At 39.8% G+C, this 23136-nt stretch overlaps 2 protein-coding genes across 12 annotated transcripts in view; one reads left to right on the forward strand and one right to left on the reverse strand.

Moving 5' to 3' along the window:
* PAICS (phosphoribosylaminoimidazole carboxylase and phosphoribosylaminoimidazolesuccinocarboxamide synthase) overlaps positions 1-23136 on the reverse strand; it is a 50504-nt gene that overhangs the window by 6482 nt on the left and 20886 nt on the right. For 9 of the 11 annotated variants that reach the window (XM_045473956.1, XM_045473958.1, XM_045473954.1 and 6 more), the window contains 8 exons: positions 21594-21660; positions 17516-17713; positions 8892-9070; positions 6626-6805; positions 6412-6525; positions 5645-5728; positions 3837-4017; positions 2140-2298 (listed from right to left, as the gene is read on the reverse strand). In XM_045473956.1, coding sequence (XP_045329912.1) covers positions 2140-2298; positions 3837-4017; positions 5645-5728; positions 6412-6525; positions 6626-6805; positions 8892-9070; positions 17516-17713; positions 21594-21660 — 1162 coding nt within the window. Of the gene's footprint in view, positions 1-2139; positions 2299-3836; positions 4018-5644; positions 5729-6411; positions 6526-6625; positions 6806-8891; positions 9071-17515; positions 17714-21593; positions 21661-22030; positions 22217-23136 lie in introns of those variants that run through there. The other 2 variants (XM_045473959.1, XM_045473960.1) reach the window with 2 other exon arrangements.
* PPAT (phosphoribosyl pyrophosphate amidotransferase) overlaps positions 22333-23136 on the forward strand; it is a 35622-nt gene continuing 34818 nt past the window's right edge. The window contains exon 1 of the mRNA XM_045473964.1: positions 22333-22603. Within this exon, the coding sequence (XP_045329920.1) occupies positions 22476-22603 (128 nt within the window). The 5' untranslated portion in view covers positions 22333-22475. The remainder of the gene's footprint in view (positions 22604-23136) is intronic.

The raw sequence follows: 23136 nt of genomic DNA on the forward strand, positions 1-23136 counted from the left end.
CTTAAAAACTCCATACCATGAATGATGTATTCTTGCAGGGAAAAAAACCAAACCTGAACATAATCTAACTATAGATCTCACCACCAGTTTATAGAAAATACAGGGGATGGAAAAGCATGTTAAACATCCAGAAATGTAATTAGCCAAATCCAAAATGTTAAATATTCTATAGAATAAATGAAAGGAAAAAAAGGAGGAGGATTAAAAGACTTTAAGAGAGAGATCAACTAAATGCACTGTAAGGACTGTGTTGGATCCAGGTTTGAACAAATCAACTGTAAAAACAAATGAGATGATCAGAAAAACTTGAACACTAACTGAAAATTAGAGGATTTTAAGAAATTATCACTCTCCGGGCGCCTGGGTGGCTCAGTCGGTTGAGCGTCCGACTTCGGCTCAGGTCACGATCTCACGGTCCGTGAGTTCGAGCCCCGCGTCAGGCTCTGGGCTGATGGCTCAGAGCCTGGAGCCTGCTTCCGATTCTGTGTCTCCCTCTCTCTCTGCCCCTCCCCCGTTCATGCTCTGTCTCTCTCTGTCTCAAAAATAAATAAATGTTAAAAAAATATTAAAAAAAAAAAAAAAAAAAGAAATTATCACTCTCTGCCGTAGCAATCTCTTACTTGACACATCCCCAAAAGCAAGGGAATTAAAAGCAAAAATGAACTACTGGGACCTTATGAAGATAAAAAGCTTCTGCACAGCAAAGGAAACAACCAACAAAACTAAAAGGCAACCAACGGAATGGGAAAAAATATTTGCAAATGACATATCGGACAAAGGGCTAGTATCCAAAATCTATAAAGAGCTCACCAAACTCCATACCTGAAAAACAAATAACCCAGTGAAGAAATGGGCAGAAAACATGAATAGACACTTCTCTAAAGAAGACATCCGGATGGCCAACAGGCACATGAAAAGATGCTCAACGTCGCTCCTCATCAGGGAAATACAAATCAAAACCACACTCAGATATCACCTCACGCCAGTCAGAGTGGCCAAAATGAACAAATCAGGAGACTATAGATGCTGGAGAGGATGTGGAGAAACGGGAACCCTCTTGCACTGTTGGTGGGAATGCAAATTGGTGCAGCCTCTCTGGAAAGCAGTGTGGAGGTTCCTCAGAAAATTAAAAATAGACCTACCCTATGACCCAGCAATAGCACTGCTAGGAATTTATCCAAGGGATACAGGAGTACTGATGCATAGGGGCACTTGTACCCCAATATTTATAGCAGCACTCTCAATAATAGCCAAATTATGGAAAGAGCCTAAATGTCCATCAACTGATGAATGGATAAAGAAATTGTGGTTTATATACACAATGGAGTACTATGTGGCAATGAGAAAGAATGAAATATGGCCTTTTGTAGAAACGTGGATGGAACTGGAGAGTGTGATGCTAAGTGAAATAAGCCATACAGAGAAAGACAGATACTATATGGTTTCACTCTTATGTGGATCCTGAGAAACTTAACAGAAACCCATGGGGGAGGGGAAGGAAAAAAAAAAAAAAGAGGTTAGAGTGGGAGAGAGCCAAAGCATAAGAGACTCTTAAAAACTGAGAACAAACTGAGGGTTGATGGGGGGTGGGAGGGAGGGGAGGGTGGGTGATGGGTATTGAGGAGGGCACCTTTTGGGATGAGCACTGGGTGTTGTATGGAAACCAATTTGACAATAAATTTCATATATTAAAAAAAAAACAAAAAACCAGATGCCTTCAAATAATACTAAAAAAAAAAAAAAACAGTAAGAACCCTATTTAAAAATTGTATTTGTAATTCAAACTTTTAAGTTAAAGTTACTTTCATTAAGATGAAAAAACTCAATAAAACATTTAAAAATTAGTAAAAATTGCTAAAAAAAAAAAAAGAAATTATCACTAATTTTTCTTATGAATATGGTATGATTATGATTTAAAAACTAAAGTTCTTATTGCGTAGAGAAGCATACTTAATATTTAAGTATAAAATGCTGTTATCTAAGATCTGCTTGAAAATAATCCAGCAGGGAAGGGCTACATGTGTAACAAGATGTTAAATGATGAAGCTGAGTAATAGGTATATGAGATTTCATTACGTTATTCTACTATTTTGTGTGTTCCAAATTTTTTAACAGTTTTAAAGATTCAATGCATCTTACCACTGGGTAGTCGAAGAGAAGACCACACATCCTGAGCTCCCCAGTCTGGAGTGAGTGGAGGACAGTTGATCACTGGGTATGCAGTGTTACCAGACATCACTGGTCCTAAACCATTGCTTCTGCCTGCCACTGCCACAAATACAGTAGGAATGCCATCCCCTAGGGAAATTACACACATGTAATTGAAAGGAGGTTTTAAGATAGGTGAAAACAAAATGTCTATGTGCGTTAACTCCTTCAGTTCCTTTATTAGCAGTCTCCACAAAAAGCAAAGTAAGACACTATTATTACACATACATTCAAAATATATATTTCACTCTGCTACCTATTATATCTCAAGTAACAAAACAAGGAGAGCGGTTTGGCCATCTTTGAGATATATAGTATAAAGGGAGTACTAGAGTGTGTGAGGGAATGGCTCAAAGGCCCCTTCTACTATGGCTGCTTAGGCTCACTGGAACAAAGAATGACATTACGCCAACTAGGGTCTATCCTGGTATCCTTCAACCAACAGGGTATAGGAAGACCTCATTAACAGAGACTAGAGGTTCAGGGGCACATGAGTAAAGGCAGACAGATTCAGTAATATAGTACCCAAATATTTAAGTCTCTTCAATATACTTTCTAACATATCCCTTCAACATTTCATTCTCTGATAAATTTATAAATTATTCCTTTGTTTCTTAACACAGATTCCTAACCTGAAATCTAAAAATTTTATGTATTTACATTTTTCTGGATAAAGAGTTCAGGCTTTCATTAGCTTAACAAACAGGTCTAGAAACTATCCCAGTCCCCCAGCCCCCAAAACTTAATAACTATGCTCCTATAACAACTACCTTGAGAAAGAATACTCAAATCAACATTTTTCCCAGTTTAGAAACATTTGGTCAGGTGTATGAGACTCCATTATTTTAGATCAATACTATCACATCAAGCCATTTCTTTTACATACTAAATTCTAAAATTATTCCTTGGGGCACCTGGGTGGCTCAGTCGGTTAAGTATCTGATTCCTGGTTTTAGCTCACGATTTGTGAGATTGAGCCTTGTGTCGGGCTCCACGCTGACTGTGCAGAATCTGCTTGGGATTCTCTCTCTCCCCCTCTCTTTGCCCCTCCCCTGCCCACTCTCTCTCTCTCAAAAATAAATAAACTTAAAAAAATAAAAAAAAATAACAAAAATTAAAAAATTAAAATTCTTCCTTAATTTTATGTTTAACCGCCTCCTAGGAAAGGCTGTCCATTAAAAATACTTGAGAGGCTCTGCTACTTCAACTTCAGTCCTCCCAAAATTGATATGGGGCCTATTTTCTGTTGGAGCATATCAGAAACAATACTTGAGGGGCTTCTTATTAAAGACCTAACTTTTATTTTCCTTCCATATTGCATTTTCTTTTTTCGAGGAGGGGGCTCTACTCATTTACTTATTTTTAACATTTAAAAAATAACTGAATGTTGTTGGCACACAGTGTTGCATTAGTTTTAGGTGTGCCCATGTTTCATTTTCAAATCTTTCTCCTTGAGCCATTCTTTTCTAAGTGCCTTCTTTGGAAGTGCATATCATGAAAGCCTAGACTACCATATTTTTCTCCTTGGATACATGGCATAGCTCTTCTTCAGCATTGTTAGTCTAAGCATAAAATTTTTAGCAAAATCAGGAGAACTTCCTGAAATGCTCTAGTTGTATGACATTTACCTTCATACTCTGCTTTAATTCTCAGAGTTTCATCTGGTCCTTTATGGGCAGATGTTACCCGAAGTTCACATGGAATGCCAAATTTTCCACAAGCCGCCTTGATTTTTTCACAGTGACTCAGATCCGAAGTTGAGCCCATTAATACTACAACTCTGCACTGACTTTCTGATTTCAGAAGCAACTAGAAAAGAAAAACACAGACATGCAAAATAAAGATGGCAAAAATGGATAAATATAGAGATGAATACCATGAGAATACTCAGTTTACAGAGCTATAGTAAAATTACAACTGGACGGAATATTTTCTTTCCTAATAGACCGAATTCAAGACAAACAGGACAAAATGATAGAGGATTTCTTTTCCAAAATAACCTCTATATATAAAGAAAAGTGGTCTTCATACTTAAAACCTAAAGAATAACATTTAAGAAAATTTTTTTTAATGTTTATTTTTGACAGAGAGATGGATAGAGTAGGAGCAGGGGAGGGTCAGAGAGAGAGGGAGACACAAAATATGAAGCAGGTTCCAGGCTCTGAGCTGTCAGCACAGAGCCCAACACGGGGCTCAAACTCACAAACTGCGAGATCATTCCTGAGCCGAAGTCCACTGCTCAACCAACTGAGCCACCCAGGTGCCCCTAAAGAGTAACATTTTTAATGAGATAAATTACATCTACTATTATAATACAAAGCAAGGATAAATACTGAACCCTTCTAATTAATACTCAGGAAGCTGTAATATAAAATATTTCATCCTGGGGTGCCTGGGTAGCTCAGTCAGTTAAGCATCCAACTTCAGCTCATGTTATGATCTCTTGATTCATGGGTTTGAGCCCTGTGTCAGGCTCTGTGCTGACAGCTCAGCGCCTGCTGTGGATTCTCCGTCTGTCTCTCCCTCTTTCTGCCCCTTGCTCACTTGCTCTAAGATAAATAAATGTTAAAAATATAATAAAATACTTCATCCTAAGATTTTTCATATATTCAGTTTAATGGAGATTTTTTTTTTTTTTTTTTTTCAATGTTTATTTATTTTTGGGACAGAGAGAGAGACAGAGCATGAACGGGGGAGGGGCAGAGAGAGAGGGAGACACAGAATCCGAAACAGGCTCCAGGCTCTGAGCCATCAGCCCAGAGCCTGACGCGGGGCTCGAACTCACAGACCGCGAGATCGTGACCTGGCTGAAGTCGGACGCTTAACCGACTGCGCCACCCAGGCGCCCCAGTTTAATGGAGATTTTAAGGCATAATCAGCCAATCTAGTTTCTAGACCTGTTTGTTAAGCTAATAATTTATAATCTATAAAAAAGATATAAATCTTTTTTCAGTTGGTTGCTTAGAACTCAAAAATGCAAATGTTTCCATGGACATGATGTACTTAAAAGTAGCTATGACTGTTGGATAACCACAAATCACAATTTCCATGTAATTATAATAATAACACCATAAATCTTAAAGTGACATTTTAATGTCAGATTGAGTTCTAATTCTGAAATCTGCTTATGGAACCCATGCTAACGGAACACTGAGGAGCAGTGGAGAGGGGTGGGTGGGAAATATAAGAGGCAGGGAGGAGACAAGGATTCTAGTATTCCCCAACAGAATTTGGGAGTGTACTGGCCAGTTTTACAGCAAGGGGTTTTAGTATGTCACTGAGAAGAGTCTGGTGTACATTTCTTAAAGGTGCTCCTTGTTTAAAACCACTGGAGAAAACAAAGTAACTACAGCTTCTCACTTTTATTTTCCTTTTTGAAGCAAGATTTTCTGAAAGAAAAACACAGTACAGTATGACTTTACTATAAAAGTTTTACCTCTACTCTTTCTGCAACCCACTCAAAATTTTTCTTTACCATCTGGAGCCCTTCGGGAGTTACTTCTTTGAGGTCACGATATGACTAGAAAATAGGGTAGAAAGTTTAGAATACAAATATTCTATTAGTAATATTTTTACTAACTAAAATTATTTGATTTTTGCGTTTTGGGTAGATTACGAAGAGCCTGAACAACAAGGAATGTATCTGAAAATGTATGGGTCTATAAATTCATTTCTTGAATTAAACTAGAGAAAGTTTAGATAGTGAAGTATACTTGTATTTTCATTTTATTTCATTAAGTGCTTTGTACACTAGCAACTTTAGTTAACTGCCCTGATAATTCTTATGTATGAAGTATAGACAGCATCTGCCCTTATTTTGTTTTTCGTAAGACAGAGCAGAAATGTAACCTGGTAAGATCCAGAACACTTGGGACAGAGTTCCAGATCTGCCACTTATAATTATGACAACATCTATCATCATCTCAGTACCTTAGTTTTCAATTAGCCAAACAAGAATATACTTGCCCTGTGTGACAGTCATAATAAATGAGAAATCTGCTTTGTAAATGTAAACTGTTTCTATTATAATTTTTTTTTCAGGGTACAAGAAATTTAAGACTTATTTATCCTTAAACGTAAATAGCAGTTAACTCAGGCTCTTAACACAGGGAGTAATAATTGCCTTTTCTTTCCTTCCATTTTCCTGTTCACCTCTATCCCAGCCTGATCTTGCAAAGGATAAAAAAACCCCTGAAGCATTACCTGTTTGTCTTTCTGTTGGCTTCGATCTCCTGATGGCCAGAGTCTCCAGGAATCATTATCAATAACATCAGCAAGAACAATTTCTTTGGTGGTTACATCAACACCAAATTCAATCTAGAAAGAGCATATCACCAAAGAAAAGTTTTCAAAACTCTACAGCTAAAGGCATTTCTCAGTTACAATCTTTACTCTCAAACCTCCATTTTATTTGTACCTTCATGTCAACCAATGTACAATTCTGGGGCAACCAAGATTTCTCCAGTATTTCAAAAATAGCCTGTGTAGCATGACTCATGATATCCACTTCAGTTTGGCCTATAACAAGTCCAGCAAAGCAAAATTTTGCAGCAATTAGCTGTTCTTCAGACCACTGTGGATCATTATTGGCATCATCCTGAAAACAGAGTAAAGGAATACAATTAAATATAAAAATTTTAACCTTTTGAGATAAACTGAAGTCTTTTTTTCCTTGACCAAGAATTCCTCAGAATTATTTTTCTCTAAATACTTAACTTTTGGTTAAAATAACCCTTTAATTCACAATAATTATCTTTTTTTTTTTTTTTTAAGTTTATTTTGAGACCAAGCACAAGTCGGGGAGAGGTAGAGAGAAAGAATCCTATGCAGACTCCATGCCATTGGTACACAGCCCCACACAGGCCTGATCTCTCATGGCCTGATCATGACCTGAGCTGAAATCAAGAGTCCGATGGTTAACCGACTGAGCCACCCAGGCACCCCAACAATTATTTTTGATTTCTCTATTTTTATTTTTATTTATTTATTTATTATTATTTATTTTTTTTTTTTTTAATTTTTTTTTCAGCGTTTATTTATTTTTGGGACAGAGAGAGACAGAGCATGAACGGGGGAGGGGCAGAGAGAGAGGGAGACACAGAATCAGAAACAGGCTCCAGGCTCTGAGCCATCAGCCCAGAGCCTGACGCGGGGCTCGAACTCACGGACCGCGAGATCGTGACCTGGCTGAAGTCGGACACTTAACCGACTGCGCCACCCAGGCGCCCCTATTTTTATTTTTTTGTAAAAAAAAAAAAAAAAAAAGTCTCAAAGTTATTTTTTTTTTTTTTAAATGTTTATTGGGGTGCCTGGGTAGTTCAGTCTGTTAAGCGTCTGACTTCGGCTCAAGTCATAATCTCTACACCCAACATAGGGCTTGAACTCATGATCCTGAGACCAAGAGCTGCATGCTCTATCAGATGAATCAGGCAGGTACTGCTCCTAACCTCATTTTTGATAAGAATTTATAGAAGACTACAAGTCTTTAGGGTTATTATTCGATAATTCAAGAGACTTAATATAAAGACATTAGTAAAAAAAAAAAAGATTTTCATTTTATTCTAAGTAGCGTCCCAATTTCACATGAAATTTTTCTTTAAAAAAATTTTATTTTATTTTATTTATTTTGGGGAGAGAGAGACAGAGCCCAAGCAAGGGAGGGGCAGAGAAGGAGACACAGAATCTGAAGCAGGCTCCAGGCTCTGAGCTGTCACCACAGAGCCTCATGCTGGGCTCGAACCTACAAACTGTGAGATCATGACCTGAGCTGAAGTCAGATGCTTAACCGACTGAGCCACCCAGGTGCCCCTCACATGAAATTTTTCTTTTATGAATTTTTGATTTGTATTATAACCATAATATAAACATTTTAAGGTACGCAGTTCACTGATTATACTTGATCTGGGCCAAAAGGCTGAGAGGCGATTTTAGTTGACTGTTTAAAAATGTTACACTGACATTACTTCTGACGTTGGAACTATGCTTAACAGCATAAACAAAGATGGAAAGAGAAAAGCAGTCAATAAAGAAAACAAATACAAATTTATAACCACTGATTCCTACATTTTTATTATGTTTTCGCTTGTAAGAGACATTGGTAATAGCTTTTTCTGTATTTTAATATAAAAAGATCCCTTGTATTAGCCTTTACTTTAAACTCTTCAAAAAATTTTAAGTTTCTGAATTGTTAACTTTTCTTCCTAGTAACTGCTAGTTTTAATTTATTCATTTTGGTAGTGATCTTGAACCAAAGTTAAGATTGAGTTTCAGAAATGTTTTCTTTAAAAAAATTTTTTTTTTCAACGTTTATTTATTTTTGGGACAGAGAGAGACAGAGCATGAACGGGGGAGGGGCAGAGAGAGAGGGAGACACAGAATCAGAAACAGGCTCCAGGCTCTGAGCCATCAGCCCAGAGCCCGACGCGGGACTCGAACCCACGGACCACGAGATCGTGACCTGGCTGAAGTCGGATGCTCAACCGACTGCGCCACCTAGGCGCCCCAGAAATGTTTTCTTTTAAAAATCTGAATTATCACTGATAACAAAAATGTACATTATTGACATATATTTCTGTAATGACAGCTGCAATATCAAAAGTTTTAATAATGTTTAAACCTTTTGATTTTGAAATTTTAAGTTTGTTGCTATGTTATAGTAAAGCACAGAAATATAAAATAATTACCTTGAAAAACATCTCCACTTTAGGTGGGTAAAACTTATATCCTTCCTTGACACCAGGATTTCTTTTGAGAAAAGAACCCGTTGCTATTCTTCTGCAAACCCATTCAATTGGAATCATTTCACACTTAGGTGCAATGAAAGCTGTCTCCCCACATTTTCTGGTGAAAGCAGTTTTGATACCTATATATTGATAAAAAGTTTTTTTAAAAAGCATTAAAACTGTGTTTAAAAAGGTACATCTGAGGCATAATAAAACTGTTAACACACAACAAAATGAAACAAAAACTATCTAGCCAAATGCGTTATCCTTAAATGTAATTAAAAAAAATTTTTTTAATGTTTATTTATTTTTGAGAGAGAGAGAGAGAGAGACAGAGTGCAAGCAGGGAAGGGGACAGAGAGGGAGACACAGAATCCGAGGCAGGCTCCAAGCTCTGAGCCATCACCACAGAGCCTGGCACAGGGCCTGAACCCATGAACCATGAGATCATGACCCAAGCAGAAGTTGGACGTCCAACTGAGCCACCTAGGCACCCCCCTTTATATGTCTTTTTTTTTTTTAAGTGGAAGTAGGAAAACAAAATTATTAACATGGCTTTCTTAATGCTTATCAAAATATTTAGCAATATTTCATTTTAATGTTGCATGGCAAAGCATATAGTGGATCAGAAGATCTGGGTCTCAGAGTCTTTACCATTCATTCATTCAGACATTCAAGAAATACTGAGTAACTCCTCTGATACTGCTTACCTAACTTTGCACTAGGCATATGACTCATCTAAGTAGTACTAATTATCTTTAAATCAGATTTGGTTATAAGATTCTCATATTTGATAGACCAGTATTATATGGGCCTTATAAAATATCAAACTACAGGGCGCCTGGGTGGCTCAGTCGGTTAAGCATCTGACTTCGTCTCAAGTCTGATTTCCTGGTTCGCAAGTTTGAGCCCCACATCGGGCCCTGTGCCGACAGCTCAGAGCCTGGAGCCTGCTTCAGATTCTGTGTCTCCCTCTCTCTCTGCCCCTCCCCTGCTTCACTCTCTTTCTCTCTCTCTCTCAAAAATAATAAAAATTAAAAAAGAATTTTTAAAAAAAATCAATCTACTTATCACAAGCAGATATAGTCCTACATTCTGGATAGCCCTTTTCTCTTAAAATTTGAAGGAAATAATCCCTGAAAAAAGTCTCCAATAGGTAGCAGCAGGAACTGCAGCCAATGTGGCCAGGAGGAAAGAAAACATTTGTTCTTCCTTTCCCTTCTCTTTTACTCAAATGTTAGTGGAAAACTAAGATAAAGAGCTAACTTGTGATGGGAGCTATTTTATTTGGGGGTCTTGCAAAATAACCTAATACTAGTTACAATTTTTATGAATCATATGATCGATCAACTCCACTTTTAGGTATTCCAGGTACTAACACTGGCAGCCTGAAGATGAGCATTATTATGTTAACCTATACAGGTTTCCAGGAAATGTTTTACTCATGTTAATGCTACAGTATTACTTTGTGCTACCACGTAATAACACTTCTAGAAAAGGCAGTATTGAAAAGAATTGAAAGCAGGGACTCAAATTGATACTTGTACACCAAAGTTCACAATAGCCAATCATCAACAAATTAATAAATAAACAAAATGTACAATATACATATAATGAATTATCGTTCAGTCATTTTTTTTTTTTTCAACATTTATTTTTGGGACAGAGAGAGACAGAGCATGAACGGGGGAGGGGCAGAGAGAGAGGGAGACACAGAATCGGAAACAGGCTCCAGGCTCTGAGCCATCAGCCCAGAGCCCGACGGGGGGCTCGAACTCACGGACCGCGAGATCGTGACCTGGCTGAAGTCGGACGCTTAACCGACTGCGCCACCCAGGCGCCCCCGTTCAGTCATTTTAAAAAGAAATAAAACTCTGATACATGCTGCAACATGAATAAACCTTGAAAACATTATGCTAAGTGAAATAAAAGTATTGTATAATTCCGCCTACATGAGGTACCTAAAAAACGCAAATTCATAATCAGAAAGTAGAATAGAGATTACCAGGAGCTGGGAAGGGAGAATGGAGAGTTTTGTTTAATGGGTCATAGTTTCCATCTAAGATGGTAAAAAAGTTCTGAAAACGGGAAACTGTAAACGTACTTAATGTTATAGAATTTACATTTTTAAATAGTTAAAATAGGGGTGTCTGGCTGGCTTAGTCAGTAGAGCATGTAACTCTTGATCTCAGGGTTGTGAGTTCAAGCCCCATGTTGGCTGTAGAGATTACTTAAAAATAAAATCTTAAAAATGGTTAAAATGATAAATTTTATTGTGTATCTTTTACCACAATTTTTTAAAAATATTTTTTAAATATTTATTTTTGAGAGACAGAGAGAGACAAACAGAGTGCAAGCAGGGGAGGGGCAGAGAGAGAGGTAGACACAGTATCCGAAGCAGGCTCCAAGCTGTCAGCAGGAAGCCGATCCGGGGCTTGAACTCACAAACCACGAGATCATGACCTGAGCCAAAGTCTGAGGCTTAACCAACTGAGCCACCCAGGCGCCCCTTAATTTTTTAATTAAGCTCTATGCCCAACATGAGGCCTACACTCATGACCCTCAGATCAAGAGTACATGTTCTACTAACTGAGCCAGTCACTCCACCACAATTTAATTTTAAAAAGTAGCAAGACCTGCTTTAGGTCAGGCATCATAAATCCGTTTTCATTTGTTAAATCCTCATAATACCTGAGAAGGTAGATAATAGGGGCAAACATTCAACAAAATAGATAAGGATAGAAGCATAGTAATCATGTTAGCTAGTACTAGATAAAGTAGGGTTTCCAATCAACACTTTCAACTCTGTGTGGCTACCCAATTAACCACTATGCTATACTGTCTCTCCTAGAAGTGTTATTACCTCACAGCACAAGGGAATACTATAGCATTAACATGAATTGAAGCAGCTGCTGGAAACCAGCATGGGTTTAACATAATAATGTTCATCTTCAGACTGTAATGTTAGTACCTCCAATCCCAATCTAATCCTCTAAAATCAATTTTTTCTCATCAGAAAAAAATAAAAAAAATTTTGATCACATATATATCTATATACATACATATGTATATCCATACATGAAAGGAATCAACATTTATGGAAGTCTTGCACTGTGCCAAGTGTTCTATGTGTTATCTCATTTAACCATACATAAAATTTTTCAGGTAGGTGCTATTATGTTTATAAAAATTTTCAGGTAGGGGCGCCTGGGTGGCGCAGTCGGTTAAGCGTCCGACTTCAGCCAGGTCACGATCTCGCGGTCCGTGAGTTCGAGCCCCGCGTCAGGCTCTGGGCTGATGGCTCAGAGCCTGGAGCATGTTTCCGATTCTGTGTCTCCCTCTCTCTCTGCCCCTCCCCCGTTCATGCTCTGTCTCTCTCTGTCCCAAAAATAAATAAACGTTGAAAAAAAAAAAATTAAAAAAAAAAAAAATTTTCAGGTAGGTATCATTGCATTTTACAGTGAAAGAAACAGAAGCTCAAAGAAGTTAAGTAATTTGACAAGCTAGGTCATGGTGCTAATCAGTAATGGTACCTGGAACAGTTTCAAAACCTGTACTGTTTTCTCTGTATTCCCTCTGTGCTTGACCAGTACAATTTGATTGTAACAGAATTGTAGTATGCTACATGAACAGGAACTCTGGGAAAGAATAACAGTGTAATGGTCATTTTAACCTTTAAAGAATGATTGGGCTCATGCTCATGGATAGGCAGATGATTTAAGTCAATCCTTAACTTGAGGCAGTAACTACATGCCTAGCTTCAAGAATTTTTCCTTTTTAGATCTGTTAATCATTAGTCATATTTGTGTCTACCAAGCTTGAAAGACCAGTGTCCACATCTATCCTTTAAACATAAACAATCGTTACTTTCTTCAGAGGAAAACCCTTCCTCACATTTAAGAGAACTGAAAGAACAGAATCAATTTACGGCAAGACTCTTACACAGAAAAAAAAATTTTTTCAAAAAAAAAAAAAAATTCAGTTTAGATGATGATTGCTCTAATACACATCATCTTAGCAAATTTCATGACTGCATGCAATGAGAAAAAGAACTCCTACCATGTAGCAAATGTCACTTCATACTCTGAATTACTGTGTCTGACAACTAATCAGTCCACATTATCTCTGGGGCCACCCATGTATTAAGGGTGCCCAGCTTCTTGTCTGTGGTTTAGCAACTGCAGGACTCATACCCATGACTACTAACACACCTAAATGTAATTATGGTAGGTTTCTGTGGGAGAACCGAGCCTTAAAAGATTAAGTTTTGATTTTTAAGTATTGAGACCAAACCCACACATTTTATAACTCAGGTGTAGTATGTAGAATATTATTTCCATGGAGAAATATTACTTGTATCTATTATTTGTACAGTATTTTATAGTTCGCTTATGATTGACAATGAGAAAACTAGAATCCTAATTTACTAATTGTCATTTGGTACCCTTCCCACTCTAATTTCTAGAAAAACCTTAATTAGAACATAACCTTGCTTATAAAGGAAGTAATGAAAACAATTTTTAATGTTTACTATTTTTAAATTTTTTTAATGTCTGTTTATTTTTGAGAGCGCGCACATGCGCGAGCAGGGGAGGGACAGAGAGCAAGGGAGACACGAAATCCAAAGCAGGTTCCTGGCTCTGAGCTGTCAGCACAGAGCCCATTGTGAGGCTTGAACTCACGAACCGTGAGCTCATGACCTGAGCCCAAGTCAGATGCTTAACTGACTGAGCCACCCAGGCACCCCTAATGTATGTATTTTTGAGAGAGACAAAGCATGAGCAGGGGAGGGGCAGAGAGAGAGGGAGACACAGAATCTGAAGCAGGCTCCAGGCTCTGAGCAATCAGCACAGAGCCTGATGCGGGACTCAAACTCACAGACCATGAGATCATAACCTGAACTGAAGTCGGATGCTTAACCGACTGAGCCACCCAAGTGCCCCTGAAAGCAATTTTAAATAGACCACTAGGGGTCAACTAAACATACCATTTATTTAACTGTCAGTGAGTAAAGATTAGATAAAACAACAGAATTCCTAATCTATCCTTTAAAACAAATCTAAGAATTTTTTAAAACTAAAGTTTTCATTAATTTCACAGTATATAAAACCTGAAAAATATCTTTCAACATTTCCTGTGAACCAAGTAAGTTTTAGTTAAGTATGCCAAACACAGTGATTTAAATGTAATTGTTGGAGTACTTCATTTAGGGTAACAAACTTTCCCTTTAAAAATGCAAGGCTTTCAAAGTCAAAACTGGGAAAATTCTGGACAAAGAGAGACAACGTGGTCACCTTAACTTTTGTTAAGCCCCAGAAAGCACACTGAATACTCCCTTCCTGAATAAGCAAATAAAAACTTGGGCCTGTACTTACCTTGTTATTTGAGAGCATTTATATATATGTAAATATATATACATGCAATTCTGTAGCTATGTATAATTACTATGGATACGTAGGTGCTATATATTTTTTTTAATGTTTATTTATTTATTTTGAGAGAGGTGGAGGGAGAGAGAGAATCCCAAACAGGCTCTGCACTGACAGCAGCAAGCCCGAAGTGGGGCCCTAACTCACACTGAGCCACCCAGGACCCCTGATTTTAGAATTTTTATTTTAAGCCTTCCTTGACTGGTGGTTTCTCAGTGACTGAGCAGGTTTTTATACAGAGCATCAAACTAATTTTAGGTTCCTTTTGCAGTACAGATTAAGTGATCCATTTTTAACCTCCCAAGTTATCTCATTCTCCTATACATATTAACGTTTTAAAAAGTTGCTTAATACTATAAATTGTTAACAATAAAAAAATTAGCTGCTGGGGTGCCTGCATGGCTTAGTTAGTTAAGCGTCCGACTCTTGATTTCAAATCTGCTTTGGATCCTCTGTCCCCCTCTCTCTGTCCCTCCTCCGCTTGCATGCTGTCTCAAAAACAAACAAACATTAAAAAAAAAATCCTAAAATCGTATTACTTAGGAAATCTGAGTGGTCCTTTAAGTTTATAATAACACACTCACTTTCAATGTATAGAAGGATTTATGGTATGGAGACAAATTACGTTGTCAATTAAGTTAGTTCCACGCTAACTTAAAAACATTCAACAGAAAATGATGAAAGAGACAAAACTATTCAAGAACCCATTCTGTACAGACAGAACTGATTTAACTTGAATTACCTTGTTATTTTGTGGAAGGTAGGTATATCTATCTTGACTAAAAACAAAGTTATTAAATTCCTTTGGATTTAGAAAGATTAAGAGAAATTATAAACATGCTATGACAAGAGAAGAGGATTCAGCAGGCAGAGAGGGACAGATTAGGGCCTTAAGTCCCTTGGCAGGGAAAAACACCAGTTTTCGATCAATGCTGGGAGTGTCTGACCACAGCAAGTCCCCTCAGGCATAAGGTTCCTCTTAAGAATGCAACATACTCCACCTACTCCCCCTCAGGTTTCCCCTCCAGATTTTGACAAAAGACCTAAGTAAGGCCATAGACCACTCCTCATACAATGGAAAGAGCCAATCAGATATGGACAACCCAGAACCTAGAACTAGCAAGCCAATAAGACTACAGTCTGAGAAAGAACAAGGGGGAAGACAAGGGGGAGGGCTGACCAGATCCTTATTAAAAAAAAAAAAAAAAAAAAAAAAAAGGACCCTAGCCTAGAGTCCTCAAGCATTCACTTTCAAATGTTCCTTCTCAGTAATGAGAGCTTTCCTACTATTCTTACTTTCTTATACTCTAATAAACTTCTGCCCACTGCTCATTTTGTGTCCACCTCTTCATTCTTTGAAGCAGGGAGACAATGAATCCTGGGTATTGTGGTAAAAAATCCTGCAATACCTTAAAGATATTGAGGGTTCGGTTCCAGACCACAATAAAGCAATTATTACAATAAAACAAATCAAAATGAATTTTCTGGTGTCCCATGCATATACAAGTTATATTTTATACTACACTGTGGTCTATTAAGTATGCAATATCACGATGTCTAAAAAAACGTACATACCTTAGTTAAAAAATACTTTATTGTTGGGGCGCCTGGGTGGCTTAGTCAGTTGAGTATCCAACCCTAGATTTCAGCTTAGGTCATGATCTCACAGTTTGAGTTTGGGCCCCGCATCTACACTGTTAGCGCAGAGGCTGCTTGGGATTCTCTCTCTGAAAATAAATAAAATGCTTACTGGAAGCTCTAAGAAATGAAAGGGCAACTGGGAAGTAAAAGGAGACAAAACTATTAAATTATAAAGTTAGAACTAGGGTAGTAAAAAACTAAGCTTTTATTTTATAGGTAAGGAACTGGAGGGTTCAAAGATTGAGTTATCCCAGGCAATAAGGCCTTTTACACTTGAGGGAAAGAGCTCAAAATTTTTTTAAAGTTCATTTATTTAAGTAATCTCCACACCCAACGTGGGACTTGAACTCATGACCCTGAGATCAAGAGTCATACATTTTTCTGTCTGAGCCAGCCAGGAGCCCCAGAAGAGCTCAAATCTTTTATTAACAGAGTTTTCCTACACTACAGACAAATCAGCTGTTAACTGAATCCCTGCAGAAAAGCCCATTATCTTAATTCCCCTTTCTTTACTCCAAGTGCCCTCCATAGAAAGTTCTGATCTTAATTTCATCCTTTCGAATAGATGTCTCTATAGAAAATAGGCTTCTTTCAGTTTTAGAGTAGGAGGTAACCTTGGAGATCTTTGATCTAGTTTAAATTCCTCACTTGGGACAGGGTGAGAAGGTGTGGCAATCTTCAAATACTTTTCAGGGCTTTCAAGTGGAAAAGGGATTTGAAATTCTGTCTTATCTCCAAGGCGCAGAGGAAAGAGTAAATGCCCAGAATTGCAGGTACCAAATTTCAACTCTCCAATTACAACTACCTAACATCAGAATAGGCCTCCTTCAGGGCGCCTGGGTGGCACAGTCGGTTAAGCGTCCGACTTCAGCCAGGTCACGATCTCGCGGTCCCTGAGTTCGAGCCCCGCGTCAGGCTCTGGGCTGATGGCTCAGAGCCTGGAGCCCGCTTCAGATTCTGTGTCTCCCTCTCTCTCTGCCCCTCCCCCGTTCATGCTCTGTCTCTCTCTGTCCCAAAAATAAATAAACGTTGAAAAAAAAAAAAAAAAGAATAGGCCTCCTTCATAGAGAAGTCTCTCCTAGGAAGATGTCCTAGGAGAGAAAAGTTACATAAAATATATGTGTGCCAGAGAAAGACCACAGCAAACTGTTAAGATTCCTTAACTAAATGGCATTACTAATTCCAAGTTCAGTAAAGTGTTATAGTGAAATTTAAGAGTTCCTGGTTTGATTTAACTTAAAGCTTAGCTTGTAAGACATCCCCAAAAACATGCTATTAACCCAAATAATGTCAACTCCCGATGAAAGAGATCAGAGTGTGCCCTGTGTGTATGTGCACACTCAAAAGGAAGGAGATTGTGCAGGGAGGCACCTACCTGTTTTCCTGTAACAACTGAAAAATATACATGGTAGTCAACAAGCTGTTAATCCAAATAATGTCATTTCCCCCATGAAAAGGACCAGTATGTGTGTGAGAGAGAATATGAAAGTGGAGGCTATTGGGAGAGCCACTTACCTGCTTCTTGTAACAACTGAAAAATACAACTGGTAGTTTTATTTGAGATTGCAGCTTTTCCTTCCAGGTGATTCTTTCTGGCTGCATTTCCTGCTGTAATCTGGTCCTTGGACTGAAGGAGGACTTTTCCTGGACTATCTAGCAATTCATAGACTTCTTTTGTTTTACCCTCATAGAGTTTTTTACCAATATTCAGCACTGTGGAAATAAAATGGAAACATCAGATTTCAGGGAAAAATTTCCTAATTGAAGACTGAATTATCTAGAATGATGAATCAGGGAACATACAAAGTGGTTAATAATTTTAATAAAAATTCATTCACCTGCATAGAACCTTATACCCTACAAAGTATTTTCACAGGCATCATATTTGATTCACACAATTTTGTGAAAAATTAGAACTATGTAAATAATTACAATTGATCCTTGAGCAATGTGGGGTTTAGGGTTGAAAATCTGCATATAACTTTTACTCCCCCAAATCTTAACTAATAGTTTACTGCTGATCAGAAGATCAACGTTATCTGTTAAGAGGTAATGTTAAATGCTTGGGTAACATGTTTTGTCCGTTATGTGTATCTTATACCATATTCTTACAATCAAACTAGAGAAAATAAAAAAAATTTTTTTAAGTTTTTTATTTATTTTGAGAGAGACAGAGCACAAGCAGGGGAGGGGCAGACAGAGCGGGGGAGAGAGAATCTCAAGCAGGCTACAGCCTCAGAGCTTTCTGTAGCAGGCAAAATGGCAAAGTTCAGCCAGAAGGGTTTCTTGATGTTTAGTTAATGTGCAAGGAGAGGCAACCCCCACCCACTGAAGTTAGCCCATTTCCAAGAGCCTCTATTTTTTTTTTTTAGTTCACAAGCATGTGCACGAATATGGGAGAGGCAGAGAGACAGGGGTAGAGAGAATCCCAAGCAGGTTCCGCACTGACAGCATACAGCCTGATGCTGGGCTTGATCTCACAAACTGTGAGATCATGACCTGAGCCGAAATTAAGAGTTGTACGCTTAACTGATTGAACCACCCAGGTGGTTATTTCTTAATCTTTCTTCCCTATCCCCCACTGTTAATCCTTTCTCCACACTAAGATGTAGGAAATTGTGAGGAAGTGAGTACAAGAGACTCTAATTTTGATGCAGGTCACAGACCTAAAAAAAGTAGACTCTGGTCATTAGAAAGAATGATTTAGATGAAGATCAGAGGTAACAGAAGTTTAAGGACTTAAAATTTCCAAGGGAAGAAATCACCCTCACATTCCCAGAACAAGGACTCATTCTTAGTATTGGCATTTTTTAGTGTCTGTGCGCCAGGTACACTAGGGATATACCAATAAACAAGAGAGAGTTCTTGTTCTCATGAGACCTGAGCCTGAGGGAAGCTGAAATTAAACAGGACATCATAACAAGTATGATGTAAGAAACAAACTATAGGATCACAGGTTCACAGCAGGCCCACCTAACCTAGTCTAGACATCAGAGAAGAAAGGCTGGAACAAAGTGAGGATTAGGTTGCGATCAGAGGAAGGATAAACACTTAGCCAGAAGAGGAAAAGGGGTAGGTAGTGACGGTGACCATGGGGTAAAACAGTACATGGCAGAACTTCAATATGTGTGGAACACTGTGTGTGCATGCACTGCTATAGGGTAGGGGAAGGAGGGCAGCAGCTGAGAGTAAAAAAGAATGGCAGGAGATAAGACAAGGAAGAATTGGGCAGGGGTAAGATCACCAGCTAGCAGAGGTAACCATTAAACCAGTTACAATTCAGTTTAATAGCTGCCACTGCAGGGTACCCAATCTAGAGGATGAATCCCCACCCTATCATAATGTCCTGACTCACTGACAAGGTTTAAAAGGCTCCTCAAGATAGAGCCTCAGCTTAGTGCTCCAACTTCACGTTTCTTGATTCCCTTCCCAGAACTCTAACTTCCATGAATGAATTTCTATATCCCACTCACAGGCTTTTGACATGTTCTCTCTTGGCCCAAACATAGTTTCCTTCCCTTGCATTTCACTATTCATTCTTTAGGCCTCATACATCATGTTGATAATGTGTAGATTTTATCCTAAGAACAACCATGTGGCTTTTAAACACTTCAGCAAAATGACAGATTCCTATATTAGAAAGATTATGGCTGCTGTGTGGAAAATGAAATGAGTAAGGGGTGGATGGAAGAAAACAAAGACTGAAAGACCAGTTAGGATGCTCTTGCAGCAATACAGCCCAAGAAATGTCCTGGTCTAAGGAAAAAGCAGTGGTTGAAAGGCTCAAGATATTTAAAAGGTAAAAGTTTTAAGAACCACTCATTCAACATAGGGATAAAAGAGGGGGAAAGTCAAGGATGTTTCCTAGGTTAGCTACAAGGCAAAAGAAAGTTTTTAACTACTGCACCTCCACAATTCAGTTGAATCCATATTTATTACCTAGTTGTTAAACAGGGTAGGAATTTCAATTAATGGATAGAAAAAACATACTCATAGGAGACATATATTACAAGTGCCAAAACGCCTGCTAAGAACTAGCAGATGAATTCAGGAAAGACTGATCACTGAAAATAATTTGTGGCACTGAAATTTAAGAGTCTTGAAATGTATAGAACTTCCACAGAGAGGAGATAAAAAGTCTAGGGCTGTTCCCTCCAGTAAGGGAGCCACTAGCCACATTTGGTCATGAAATATGAAACACGGCTACTCCAAATTGAGATGTGAGTTAAGTTTAAAATACACAATGGATTTCAAGATGGGAAAAAAAAAGGATGCAAAATATCACACGTTTACAAATATTTATACATGCGGAAACGATACAGTTTTGGATATACTGGACTACATATGATATATTTACAATTCATTTCACCTGTTTCATTTTACTTCCTAAAATGTGACTACTAGAAAACATAGTTACATAGAGTTTTACATATTTCTATTGGCACTGTTCTCCTAGACACCGCATAAATGAACACAGATGAGTGAACTTGGTGAATTAACCTAACTGGAATATAGGTATAGGATTCACAAGAGAGAAAAATCAAAGTTAGGGTTGAAGAGATAGGAAGAAAGCAGTATGCAGGAGGTGAAAGGATCTTCAGACTGAATTTTAATAGCTCTTGGGTTGCCACTGAACATTTTTGAGCAAGGGAAGTGCCATTTAGAAATCATAAAAGTGCCATTTGAGAAAGATTAACCTACCAGTTAGATTCTACCAGTTTGGATGTATGGAAGGAAAAGACCTGCTCTAATACCCTGATTTTATGGAGTTGTTACTCGTTATCACCTGGATCTTTTTGTTTGGTCTATATATATATTTTTTTACCTAAGTTCAATTTTCTTTGTGGAAGACAATGTACTGACTAGCGAACACAAACAAGTTGGTTCATCATAAATTTAAAAATTGGGCGTGTGGGGAAAAACACACTTAACCAGCATAAATGTCACAAGCTATTTTTCCTGAGGATCTAATCACTCACAGATAAAATGATTATGTAACTATAAATGCAAACTAAACCAAGGCAACTTTTTGCCTGGTGCTTTTGGAGCTCTTCAAAGCCATCATGGCATCAAAAGACTATAAAACACACACACATACAAAATCTGGACAGAAAAAAAGTAAATTTTCAGTAAATTCAATTATTAACTTTAAGGAGCTAGCAGGTTATTATTAACCTAATAGGAAAAGCAGGACTTTGAAAAATCCACACGTTTCTGTGATTGTTTTGCAATATCTATTGATTACCAACATGATTTTCAGGCACCTCTCTAACCCCTGACCATTTCTCTTTGTAATCACTCTTTCTCTACTTCGTTTCCTTTCCCCAATCCAGAGTCAGTTCCGAGTATTTCAGAAAGTTCGGAGAGGCCCGGGAGGGCTGGGTTTCCTACGCCTCTCTTGGCGGTGCTTGGGCCACGTGTCCACCCGCCCAGCGGCCTAAAGAGAAGGCTGCAGGGAGACCAGACACCGCCCCGGGGTGGGAGAGGCAGCCAGGAGGGCCGCAGGGCGCGCACGTGCCCGCGCCGAGCTCGCAAGCTCCAGGCGGGAGGGCAGGGAGTCCCCGGAATATTCCTGGGGATGCCTGTTACTCACCCTCAGCTGTAGCCATTATCCTGCGTGGGCTGGGGGCAAACGCCGCGCTGGGAACAGAGGCAGGGCTCTGGAAAAGAGGAGTGGTCAGAGAGGCTCACCCGGCGGGGAAGGGAGGGCGGCGCACAGACACACCCCCGGCCAGGCCTGGTATTCCGGAGCGCAGACTCAGGCTCTCAGCTAGTACCACAGTCCGGAGGAATGCCTGTCTTCTCTGCTGCCCCGGCGGAACTTCGGCTCCGGGAGCTAGCTTTACCCCCGAGGCTTCCCGCCGCGCAGACGCAGAGACGCAGGCTTCCCCCCGCCCCTACCACCCCGCGCGGGCGCTGTTCCAGAAGAGGCGAAAAGTGGCGCGCACTGGCGGCCCCTCCCGACTCTACAGAGGCTCGCTGACCAGCCCCCTTCTCCTCAGCGAGAGCGGTTCATAGGTTGGAGCGTACCAAGTAATGACGGCCGGGGGAAAGCATGTGCGGAGGAGCATACAAAATTTACATCTTCTGGCAGAGAAATGACGTTAACCCTACTACTTTCATCACCCTAACCTTGGATGTTGGAAAATAACGGAGATTTCCACGTGCAGCAAAAGCAGCTCCCCGTAGGGCTCGGGCGGAGGACTAGCTCCACCCTAGGCGTCTGTGACTCCTCCTCTCAGCCAAGGAGCCTCTAGCCCCCTCCACGCTCATTGGTGGATACTGAAGGGGCGGGGCAGGATGGCAGGGGGCGAGCTAATCACGCTTACTTTGGGAAAGCGCGCGCCGCCGCAGTAGCTAGGGTCGTGCGGCTGGGAAGGAAGCGAGCTTGAGGCGTAAGGGCCGAGCGGGCAGCTGGTTGGTGCTCAGGCCGCTGCCGCGGCGGCAGGTCCCTCCACGTGCTTTCGGCAGCGACATGGAGCTGGAGGAGTTGGGAATCCGAGAGGAATGTGGCGTCTTCGGGTGCATCGCCTCAGGAGAGTGGCCCACGCAGCTAGATGTACCGCATGTGATCACTCTGGGACTTGTGGGTCTGCAGCACCGGTGAGCAACCGGCTGAGGGGTGGGGGTGGCGGTGCGTGTGCTGCTTCTTCAGCACAAGCTGTTTCCCGCGGCCCGCGTTAGCGAGCTCGTGCGCGCCTGAGGGCCAGGAGGCCAGACCTCTACTACCTGAATCGGTATCTGCCTGTGGCATCGACTAGGTGGCCAAGGCGTGCGCGGGCACCACCTTGCATCCCTGGACTTCTCCCTCTCAAGCCCTAGTGCTGTTCAGGGGCTCCCCTCCTCCCAGTATGCACCCCTCACAAGTCTGGCCAATTTGTTAAGGCTCCGGTTCTCTAGGGTTAGGCGGGTCGGAACTTCTCCCCGACTTAATCTTGCAGAGCCTGGAGCTGCTTTTGAGAAAGGTTTGTGTGGCGTGGCTGCTGGTCCAGGAGTTACAACACCTTGAGGTGTTCGCGCGGAGCCTTCAACCCACCACAAGCTTTTGTTTGCAAGGGCAAGGCTGCTGTTGAGCAGACTGGAGATTTGAATGTAGGCACAGCTATGAGAATTTAGGAATTCTAGAGTTCATACCC

Source organism: Leopardus geoffroyi, chromosome B1 (assembly GCF_018350155.1).
Source record: "Leopardus geoffroyi isolate Oge1 chromosome B1, O.geoffroyi_Oge1_pat1.0, whole genome shotgun sequence".
Taxonomy (NCBI): Eukaryota; Metazoa; Chordata; class Mammalia; order Carnivora; family Felidae; genus Leopardus; species Leopardus geoffroyi.